This window comes from Eubalaena glacialis, chromosome 7 (genome assembly GCF_028564815.1).
Source record: "Eubalaena glacialis isolate mEubGla1 chromosome 7, mEubGla1.1.hap2.+ XY, whole genome shotgun sequence".
NCBI classification, from domain to species: Eukaryota; Metazoa; Chordata; class Mammalia; order Artiodactyla; family Balaenidae; genus Eubalaena; species Eubalaena glacialis.
The window spans coordinates 70,964,625-70,976,632 of NC_083722.1; the positions used below are offsets into that span (position 1 = coordinate 70,964,625).

At 38.9% G+C, this 12,008-nt stretch overlaps 1 protein-coding gene across 2 annotated transcripts in view; it reads left to right on the top strand.

Moving 5' to 3' along the window:
• The window catches only part of SACM1L (SAC1 like phosphatidylinositide phosphatase), a 60,757-nt gene that overhangs the window by 23,350 nt on the left and 25,399 nt on the right, over nt 1-12,008 (top strand). For both annotated transcript variants that reach the window (XM_061196630.1, XM_061196631.1), the window contains 3 exons: nt 4,877-5,026; nt 7,864-7,923; nt 8,816-8,849. In XM_061196630.1, the coding sequence (XP_061052613.1) occupies nt 4,877-5,026; nt 7,864-7,923; nt 8,816-8,849 (244 nt within the window). The remainder of the gene's footprint in view (nt 1-4,876; nt 5,027-7,863; nt 7,924-8,815; nt 8,850-12,008) is intronic.

Sequence of the window (12,008 nt, forward strand, 5' to 3'; positions counted from 1 at the left end):
AAGATTATTAAGATTAAGATAACATGATCATTTTTATAGTCCCACCCTATCGTGCAAAGTGAAGACTGCCTGTATTCATATTCAAACAATATCTGTTTTTGCTTGCAGTATTTTTTAAAACTTACATGAATGGCATTAACCCTGTTCTAGTTTTTGAAAATTACTTTTTTTAAGTCAACATTATGTTTAGAGATTTACATCTATTGAGTACTTGTTTTCTAAACGTACTTTATTTACGGTATTTGCTTTTTTAAAATTTTAAGTTGTATTTTTATTCCCAAGATTACAAAAAGTTTGTTTTTAAAAGAAAGCTAATTATTCTAAAATATGTATCTTACCTATGATAAACATTTAAAAAAAATCAGTCCTAGCACTATTGTCTTATTGGCTAAGTAAAGCTGTAGAATATAGTTTTTATACTTTAAACTTAAAATTTCTTTCTTACTGTATATATATCAATATATTAATAAGTTCATTCTCTATGAGACACGATAATTTAAGGCAATAAAAATGGTTGTTTTCATTTAATAGCCTAGTAATATTTACTTGAACAGTTTCTTCTTTATTGCTATAGTTTGTTTTCAGGCTATGTAACTAATTTTAGCATTCCTCGCTGTATATGCTTTGCTTATTTATACCTTTTGTTTTTTATAAAAATGTTGAGGCCAACTTAAAAATTTTGTACGTAGATTCGTAACATGAATTAACATGTTAATCATTTGCTGAACATTAAACAGTAACAAACATTAAAAATTATTTTTTAAAACAAGGATAAAAACAAATGTCAATCTTGGTATTCATCGGGAAAGCCAGCTAAAATGATTATCAGAAAATAAATAGATACACTGCTTTTACTGGATCTTCCTTTATTGCTTATTGAAGTATAATTGACTTACAATATATTAGTTTCAGGTGTACAACATGGTAATTCAATATTTTTACGCATTATAAAATGATCACCATGAGAAGTCTAGTTACCATCTGTCACCATACAAAGTTACTAAAATATTATTGACTGTATTCTGTATGCTGTATATTATATCCCCATGACTTACTTATTTTATAAATGGAAGTTTGTATCTCTTAATCTCCCTTACCTATTTCACTCGTCCTTCCTACCCCTCCCTCCCCACTGCCAACCACCAGTTTGTTCTCTGTCTATGGGTCTGTTTGTATCATTTTTTTAACTCTTTTAAAATTTTTTTTATTGGAGTAAAATTGCTTTACAATGTTGTATTAGTTTCTGCTGTACGGTGAAGTGAGTCAGCTATACCTATATCCCCTCCCTCTTGGACCTCACTCCCACCGCCCGCCCCTATCCCACCCATCTAGGTCGTCACAGAGCACTGAGCTGAGCTCCCTGTGCTATACAGCAGGTTCCCACTAGCTATCTATTTTACACATGGTAGTGTATTTATGTCAAACCTAATCTCCCAGTTCGTCCCACCCTCCTCTCCCCACTGCTGCCCGTGTCCACATGTCTGTTCTCTATGTTTACGTCTCTAATCCTGCCCTACAAATAGGTTTATCTGTATCATTTTTCTAGATTCCACATATATGTGTTAATATACGATATTTGTTTTTCTCTTTATGGCTTACTTCACTCTGTATGACAGACTCTAGGTCCATCCACATCTCTACAAATGACCCAGTTTCATTCCTTTTTATGGCTGACTAATATTCCATTGTGTATATGTACCACATCTTCTTTATCCATTCATCTATCGTTGGACGTTTAGGTTGTTTCCATGTCCTGGCTATTGTAAATAGTGCTGCAGTGAACATTGGGGTGCATGTATCCTTTTGAATTATGGTTTTCTTGTCAGTGTCTTACAGTTTTCTAATGACGGGTCTTTTTACCACCTTGGTTAGATTTATTCCTAGGTAATTTATTCTTTTTCATGCAGTTGTAAATGGGATTGTCTTCTTAATTTCTCTTCCTGTTCATTGTTACTGCATAGAAATGCAACAGACTTCTGTATATATTAATTTTATATCCTGCCATTTTATTTTTATTTTTAAAATTTATTTATTTATTTTATTTTTGGCTGCATTGGGTCTTCGTTGCTGCGTGTGGGCTTTCTCTAGTTGCGGCGAGTGGGGGCTACTCTCCGTTGTGGTGCGCAGGCTTCTCATTGCAGTGGCTTCTCTTGTGCGGAACGTGGGCTTCAGGCACACGAGCTTCAGTAGTTGTGGCACGTGGGCTCAGTAGTTGTGGCTCACGGGCTCTAGAGCGCAGGCTCAGTAGTTGTGGCGTGTGGGCTTAGTTGCTCCGCAGCACGTGGGATCTTCCCGGACCAGGTCTTGAACCCGTGTCCCCTGCATTGGCAGGCAGATTCCTAACCACTGCGCCAGCAGGGAAGTCCTATTCTACTAGCTTTTTGGTGGCATCTTTACTTTGGGGTTTTCTAAATATAGTATCATGTCATCTGCAAACAGTGACAATTTTACTTCTTTTCAATTTGGGTTCCTTTGATTTCTTTTTCTTGTCTAATTGCTGTAGCTAGGACATCTGATAATATGTTGAGTAAAAGTGGTGAGAATGGGCATCCTTGTTTTATTCCTGATCTTAGAGGAAATGCTTTCAGCTTTTCACTGTTGAGCTTGATGTTGGCTGTAGGTTTGTCATATATGGTCTTTTTTTTTTTTTTTTTTGGCCCTGTCGCATGGTTTGTGGGATTTTAGTTCTCTGACCAGGGATTGAACCTGGCCTTCAGCGGGGAGAGCACGGAGTCCTAACCACTTGACTGCCAGGGAATTCCCTGGTCTTTATTAATAATGTTAAGGTATGTTCCTTGTATACCCACTTTGTTGAGAGGTTTTATCATAAATGGATATTGGATTTTGTAAAAAGCTTTTTCTGCATCTATTGAGATGATCATATGATTTTTATTCTTCAGTTTGTTAATGTGGTGTATCATATTGATTGATTGGTGGATATTAAACTGTCCTTCCGTTCTTGGGATCAGTACCACTTGATCATGGCGTGTGATCTTTTAAATGTACTGTTGAATTTGATTTGCTAATGTTTTGCTGAGGATTTTTGCATTTGTGTTCATCAGTAATGTTGGCCTATAATTTTTTGTGTGTGTGCGGTGTCTTTATCTGGTTTTGGCATCAGGGTAATGCTAGCCTCATGGAATGAGTGTGGAAGCATTCCTTCCTCCTCAGTTATTTGGAATAGTTGAGAAGGATAGGCGTTAACTCTTCTGTCAATGTTTGGTAGATTCACCTGAGAAACCATCTGATCCTGGACTTTGTTGGTAGTTTTTTGATTACTGATTCAATTTCGTTACTGGTAATAAATCTGTTCATATTTTCTGTTTCTCCCTGATTCAGTCTTGGGAGATCGTACGTTTCTAGAAATTTATCCATTTCTTCTCGGTTGTCCATTTTATTGGTGCATAATTATTTGTAATAATCTCTTATGATCCTTTGTATTTTTGTGGTGTTGGTTGTAATTTGTCCTCTTTCATTTCTCATTTTAGTTAGGCCCTACCTCCTTTTTTCTTGATGAGTCTGGCTGAAGGTTTATCAATTTCTATTTATCTTATCAGAAAAACAGGTCTTAGTTTCATTGTTCTTTTCTGTTGTTTGCCCTGGGGTGTCCTGGCACTGGTGCCTGCCTGCTGGTGGGCAGGTAAGCCCCTGCACTAATAGGCCAGAAGGAGGACTCCAAAATGGCACTTGCTAGCATGAGTGTCCTCGTGGTAGAACAAACTCCCTAAGACAGCTGCTGCCAACATCTGCACCCCCAGTAGCAGTCCCAGTTGCCTCCTGCCTCTCCAGGAGGCTCGCAAAGATCACTAAGTGGGTCTGACTTAGGCTCCCTTCAAATGCCTACACGCTAGGACTTGGAGCATGTGAGATTTTGTATGGGCCCTTTAAGAGTGGAGTCTCTGTTTCCTACAGTTGTCCTGCTCTCCTGCACACAAACCCTGCTGGCCTTCTGGCCTTCAAAGCCAGACATTCTGGGGGCTTGTCTTCCTGGTGCAAGATCATTGGCCTCAGTAGCTGACGTGGGGCTCAGACCCCTTGCTCACTGGGGAGAACCTCAGCAATTGTGATTATTCTCCCCATTTGTGGGTCACCTACCTGAGAGTGTGGGTCTTGACTATACCAGGTCTCCACCCCTCCTACCCATATCATGGTTTCTTCTTTATATCTTTAGCTGTGAAACATCTGTTCTACTAGTCTTCAGGTCTCTCATAGATAGTTGTTCTGTGAATAGTTGTAGTTTTGGTGCGCCTGTGGGAGGAAGTGAGCTCAGGGTCTTCCTACGCTACCATCTTGGCCACTTCTCTCTCTCCTGGACTTTTCTTTTCAGTCTTTGCTTTTTTTTTTTTTTTTGTAAAGAATTCCATTTTACTTCCCAACTAGCCCAAACCAGTTAAGTTTCTTAGGGATGAGGATGGTATTGTTCTCTCGTTATTGACTCCGTTACTGGGCCCCTCATGAATTTATGTTTTTCTTCTGTCAAATGAGGATAATTAATGCTAAACTAGCAAGGGGTTGCTGTGAAGATGAAGGAGAATCTCTGTAAAGTGTCTGGGACACAGTAGGTCATAACCTAAAGTGGTGATGTTTTGTTAAAGTAACTCTTCTGCCGTTTAAAGTAAAAATTGTGAAGGACACCAATGGGAAAGGAGGTCTACCTAATCAGTTAATATAATACCCTATAGTGTGGAGCATTGTCCATGTATCAGGAACTGTCCCAGGTCCTGGGGAAATGGTGAGCATCTCCTCGCCCAGTCTTTGTGCCAGTGGCATTTAACAGGGCTGAACTTATAGGTTTTTATTTTCACTCTTTTGTCATGTTGATAGATTCCTTTTCAAGTACAAGATAGACTGATTATTTGCTCTCCTTTGTTTACAGTTACAAGATAACAAAACTTTCCTAGCAATGATAAACCACGTCTTGAGTGTGGATGGGTTTTACTTTTCAACGACATATGATTTGACCCATACTTTGCAGCGGCTGTCTAACACTAGTCCAGAATTCCAGGAAATGAGTCTCTTGGAAAGGGTAAGCTTAATCTTCAATTGTTATTACTTTTTTTTTTTTTTTAATTTTAAGGAGCTTGTCTCTATTTCATCCATAAAATACATATTGATTTTTCTCAGTCCTGGCTATATCAGGATCATGTATGGGGCTTTGAAAGTATACCATGTTTCAAATAGACATCTCATTTCCAAATTCAGGACCCCAGAATCTGTGTATGTTACACAGACAGGATTGAGAACCACAGGGGTCCATTTTCAGAAATCTAGCTTAAACATGAATGTTGGTAATTTCCTAGCTCTCAGTGTTCTGTGTTATAACAATTATTAGCATTAGCAACACAATTGTACTTGTAAAATTAATGTTCTAATGCATGATGTTCTTTCTGCAGTGGTGTTATTTATAGTTTTTACAAGTAGAAAAGTAACAACTTGTTAAGAACTTGAAAAATATGCTTTTGTTTAGGGTGGGGTTTTTGGTTATTTTATTGACTTAAGTGTATCTTTAAAACTGGACCTCAGATGATCTCAACATAAAATTTCTGCTGTTCAGGAACCTAGATAATTGCTGCCTTGATTTTTTGTTAGCAAAAGTAGATATGTTTAGGGGGCAGACAGCATTTAAAAGGTTGCTGTCAAAAAAAAAAAAGTCAGATATCTGTTAGGTTGGACCATATGAAATTGCCACTAATTGACCATATTTGACCAATAAAAATGATCATTTTATATAGCTCAACCTAAATCGTTTTTTTTTTTTTTTGGCTGCATTGGGTCTTTGTTGCTGCGCGCGGGCTTTCTCTATTTGCGGCGAGCAGGGACTACTCTTCTTTGCAGTGCACAGGCTTCTCATTGCGGTGGCATCTCTTGTTGCGGAGCACGGGCTATAGGCGCGCTGGCTTCAGTATTTGTGGTTCGCGGGGTCTAGAGCACAGGCTCAGTAGTCGTGGCGCACGGGCTTAGTTGCTCCACGGCATGTGGGATCTTCCCGGACCAGGGATCAAACCCGTGTCCCCTGCATAGGCAGGTGGATTCTTAACCGCTGCGCCACCAGGGAAGTCCTAAATCAATATTTTAGTTGACTGGCTTTTTAAAGACTTTATAGTCTAATTTTGTAAGATTATATGTAGGCTTCAATGTAAGTTTAGATGTAAGCTAAGCAATGAAGAAATTTGGCTTTTAACTGCAAAGAGACTCTTGCTTTTTTGCTGCAGTCTCCATTTGTTATGAAATGTCTCTCAAATGCCTGCTATGTACCAGGCACTGTACTAGCCACCGGCCACACAGGATGAAAAGACATACCCCTGCCTTGCGGGAGCCTGCAGTCTACTGGGGAAGTGGAAGTCCAGGCAATCACAGAACAAGGGACAATTGCTGTCACAGAGATAGGTACCCAAGTGTGGTGGGATCCTGAAGGAAGACGGTACTCACTCTGTCTGGGGGAGTCAGGGACGACTGTACAGAGGAAGGTGATTTTTGAGCCGAGGCTTAATGATGAATAGGCTTTATTGATCAGGCGGCCGTGGGAGAAGGAGGGTTCCAGTCAGAGGCAGTGGCAATATTAGGCTAAACTGAAGAAGAAGCCATCTCATCTGTTGGGATGGGAGGGAATTTTTTGTCAGCTAATCAGAAGAGTCAAAGTTACCATAACTTTGGGAATCACAAAAGTGATAAGTGAACCATATATACTATAAACATTTTATCTCAACTTAAAACATACAATTTTACATTGACTGGTCAATTTTTTGATGTAGGATCATAAGCTTTTCTTTGTTTTTGGTTCCTTGATTCCTAATTGTCTTTCCTGTATAAATTATATCCATAATGCTTTCCAGTTTGAGTCTGTTTAAAGATTTTGACACAGAGCAGTCTGTTTGCGGAATACTATATATTTTTACCATGTTTCTCCAATCTTTTATAGTTGCCATTTTTCCTCCTAATTCAACAGAAGTTTTGTTTTTAGCAGCTTGCCTTTTATCAAGTTCTGTTCTAAATCATTCAACTTTATAGAAAGAACAGTTTATTTTTAAGTCATATTTCATTGATTTATAAAATAGTTAAATTATGTTATGAATAATAAGAAGAACTGGCACAAACTGATTGGGAACACACAGTCTGAATCTCAGGAAGTGTACCATTCAGCTGGTTATGCCTGAGTGCAAGAGCCACTCCTCGTGACTTTCTGCTGGTGACAGGGGACAGGGGAGTGTCTGTTGCTGTGTTTTATAAAGAGAATGAAGAGAATTGGTTAGTCTGCTGAGTTGTTGAGGGAGTTCCTTCTGTATAGTTTGAACGTCAGAGTGGCCAGAGATGAGAGCAGAGAGTTAAGTAGGGGTTGCCAGATTCCAGGACTGGTTAGGCCATGTGAAGATTTGGTTCTTTAGATGACAGTGAGCCAGTGAAGAATTTCCAGCAAACAAGAGATGTGTCATGTTAGACAACAGCTGCTGGCAGCATGTGGAGTAAGGGTGTGAAGGGCCAGGCTAAGGCTTGAGTGAGGCCAGGGAGGCTGTTTTAGTAGTTGGGCTGCAGTCAGGTGTTAGCCAGGGGTGGTGAGAATAGATATGTAGAAGAGGAAATGGATCTGGAAGGGGATTTAGGACTCGATGATTGATTAAATATAAGAGAAAGAGCCTGCAAGGACTGCCAGGTTTCTGTATGGGCCAGCAGCACTGTCTTGAGGCAACGAGACAGGGATACCCGGAGGAGGGGCAAGTTGGCGGGGAAGTGGAGTTCTTTTTGCAACATGTCAAAGAGACCTGCTCCTAGCCACCAGGTGGAGACATTGATTGTTATACTTTTCTTTCTATAGAAACTCAAATTGGCAGGAGATACTGAATATTAATTTTAAAACTTCTCTCTTAGGCAGACCAGCGGTTTGTATGGAATGGTCATCTTTTAAGAGAACTTTCTGCTCAGCCAGAGGTAATGTACACTAAATAAAACCAGCTTATTTGTTACAGTTCAAGTTTTAATTGAATACATGTTATAAAATGGCTACCTAATTGCCAAGGATTTTGGTAAAGAATTCTAATTTAACTCTGTTTATAACTTATGGACTTTGATCCGATCTGCCCTCCCACATCATTGTAGGTTGAAGAAAATACCTCAGTAAAAATACATTGCTTTCTATAAGTGAGAGAGAGAGAATGGGTCTTGGTAGATGAATAATGTTAGAAATCAGGCCAGAGCTAATTCCCCAGACAGTGGAGAGCTCTGCATTTGTCTTCCTATGGGAACCTGACTCCCTTCAGTCACCCAGGATAGACATGCATAGGTGTCACCTTCCTCTGTTCTTGGTTTATACAAATGAGATGTAAACAAGGAGGCCACCTAGGAAGCATAATGTATTGAATCTAGGTAAACAGATTTGCCTAATGGTGTTATTTCTTGGCATTTGCTTTGCTTTTTCGGGAAAAGTAGTTTAAACTGCGAACCTGTTAGCGTGGGGATATCTTTTCCCTGGAACCCATTAGCGTGGGGATATCTTTTCCCTGGAGCAGTGAACTTGTTTCGGGCAAAGACTGAGAAGGAGGGAGATAAACATTCTGCAACTTCATGTAGTTTTATTAGTGTTCCAAAATCTGCAAATGTTCAAGCCCAAATGATTGTAGCACATACTTAAATTTTTTTAATTAAAAAGACAATGTTACATTAGAGAAATGTCTTTAAAATTAAAAGTTACCCATAAGCTTACTACTTTGTTGTATTTGTATATTACCTCCCCATCTGTAAATATTTTTTATATAGTGCTTCTTTTTGTTTATTATTTTTGAAGTTTATTTATTCCTAAACGTAACATACATCTTCATTTCAGGTCCATCGGTTTGCTCTTCCGGTATTATATGGCTGTATCCTTACATATTACTCTTTAGTTTTCTAGCAGCCTTTATTTAAATATTATTAGAAGTTAGATTTAAAGACAGTCTCAAATATTACATGAGGAGAGTATTTTAGAATTAGTAGAAATCTCTTTTGATAATAATATCAAACCATTAACATAAAATCTTAGAATACTGGTTGTAAATGACCATTGTTTTTTTAATAGAATGAACTCTTTAGACTGACTAATGCTCTCTGGTGCTGGTGTTTTAAAAGAAGAAATATGTCTACTGTGTTTTGGCTTTACTACACTTTGTATCAATAAACAAGAATAGTTTTAGCCTATTGAGAATTTTCCTTAGGAATTAAAAAAGTTAGACTCAGGAACTAGGGTAACCAGCAAGTTGGAGAGGAGAATTACAATTAAAAATTATATTTGTCATTTGAAATAGCCACAGAAAAATGAAAATACATGGTGTACAAAGAATGATGCTTGGGGTGAGGTGTAGTACAAATGCAAAATGAGTAATGGTTATCTAATTGTAAGTTTATTTTTAAAGCTTATCTTTATCATAGACATCATAATAAAAATAGGGAAGCAAAGTGAGCTGACTGTTAAAGGGTAAGCACAATGTGCTGATGAGTGCCTATCATCAGGACTCTGCCCTGCAGAAACTGAGGGGGTCTTTCTTTCACATACCCCCAAAGAAGCTTATTAACTAACACAACAGTCTGTGATTTATTTGTTCATTATGTTAGTATGATTTCCTTAAATTATTATGCTTGTTATACTTAAAAACAGAAAAGTAATGCAGGAAACATTTTCCACAGTTGTGGGGGAATAAAAATCAGAAAATGGCAGGATAAAAGCTCTTATTTATTCTGGTTTTTCTTTTTGTTTTTCCCTGGAGCTCTCTTAAGTTCTCCTAAGGATAAAATAATAACAAGCGTACTATTTAGGTAGTGCTTTAAGGGTTTGGGCCAATTGTGTGTATGTGTTTTTTTAATTCCAAAATGAGATTGTGAATGGGCAAATGATAACAAATGAGATTATAGAACACTTTTTCTAGGTGATTTCAGAAACAGTTTATCTGTTTAGCTTTAAATCTGAAGCTTTACATTGGCTTTTGTTTAGTGAAGCTTTTTGACCAGAACTGTCCTCAGATGTTTCATGTATTTAGAGAGAGATCAGCAAGAAAAAAGGGCCCAAGGCGGGAGCGTGACTGGAGCAGAGAACGGACAGGGAGTGGGAGCTGTGTTCAGAGAGGCTGCTGGACCCGTATCGTGCAGGGCCTTAGAGGCTTTGTCTTTTACTTTAACTGTTAAGGGAAACTATTGGGATTTGAGTAGAGGATTGTCATGGTAAGACAGGATCACTCTAACAGTGATGTAGAGAATATGCCAAAGGTGAGCAGGGGAGGTTGCAAGGAATAGCTAGGAGCAGTTGTAGTAATCTGGATGGGAGGTGATGTTGCCTGGGACCAGGGTGGTAGCTGATGGTGATGAAAAATGGTCAGGTTCTAGATATGTTTTGAAAGTGGAGCTAAAAGGATTTTCTGACAAATTGTACATGGGGAATGAAGGAGGATTGAGTATGACTTAAGATTTTTGGCCAGAGTAAGTGGAAGGAAACCATGCATTGTGGTGGGGAAGAGCCGAGGTGGAAGGCAGGCCAGAGTATCCGGACTTCTATTTGGACATGTTAAGCTTGAGATTTCTGTAAATATCCAAGTAGAGATTGTCAAGAAGACATAGATTAATGGAACTGAAGTTTAGGAGAGAAGTCCATGTTGGAGACATAAGTGTTTTTTTTTTTTTGAGACATAAATTTGAAAGTCCTCAGGGTATAGATGGCATTTAAAGCCATCAAGTGGGATGAGATCATCAAAGGAAGAAATGTATATAGAGAAGAAAACGGTGTGGAGAAAGAGAGAAGACAGCCTGAAGGGGGTTCTAGATAGTGAATAAATGCTAGAGCCACAGACTACAGGCCTCAGGACAAAGGACTTCTGAAGTGGGGGAACCAAAGTAAGTGAACTGAAAGGACGAGTCATATAGAGTTACTCTAAGATTTGAAGTTGGAAAAATGAACCAGCAAAGACAAGTGCGGAAGAGAAGAACCAACCAAGTGAGAGCAGTGTCCCAGAAGCAAATGAAAATAAGGTTTCCAAGCAGAGGGTCTCATCAGCTGATAATGCTGCTGGTTGTTTAAAAATGACCATTAGAGAGGGAGGTTATGTTCCTGTTCCCCCAACTCCTCCCCAAATGGGGGCTGTTACCAAATGTTGGGAAGAAAGATTTTGGAGAAGGTGGGAGCACCTTCAAGCAATGTCCTTGAGTGTGTGAGGGGTGGGGTCTAGTACACAGGTCAAAGGCCAGACACAGACAGCTTGTCCACCATCCAGCTCATCTGCCATAGTAGAAAGGAAGCAGCTATGGTGGACGTGGAGGCTAGTAGGTAGATAGATGTGGTGGGAGCCTGTGGATGGCTTTTATTTTCACAGTGAAATTGGAAGCAGTGCCATTAGCTGAGTCACTAATTGATAAAAGATTAGAAGTAAATACATCGACATTTTAAAAGTTGTGTCATGGTGGTGGGATTCTGCATGATTTTTATTTTTCTTTCGTTCCTTCCATGCTTTTGGATGGATATTCATCTTGTAATAAGAAGAAAATGATTCATAAAACAGACATATTCCATGCTATACTCAGTTCTCTCAGAGGCAGACTCCATGTCTGATTCATCTTTGTGCCCTGCTCCAAATAGATAATTTGGGTGAATGAATGAGTAAATACGGCTTTGGAGTCTTCTCTAGTACTGTGGTTTTAAAGGATTGTGAATTGGGAGCTCAAGATGACTCATTATTAAGTCTGATGATACCAGGTGATAGAGAGGGATGAATCATAAGAAATTCATATTGTTAGTATCATTTGGTACCACTATTTTGAAAATTATTTCGCATTTCCTTATGGATTTACCAGGCCTTCCCCTCTGCATACCCAATACGTTTATACCAGGAGGTTTTTCAAAAATGTTCACGGCACCACTGTTAGAGCAAACTCTGAGCACCACGAGTTCCATCAGCAGAAGAATTAGGGCTGTTGTGATACGGTCCTTATAGATTGCACACAACACTGAAGAGGACCGAACTACTGCTTCATGCAGTGCAAGGATGGCTCTTAGGTAC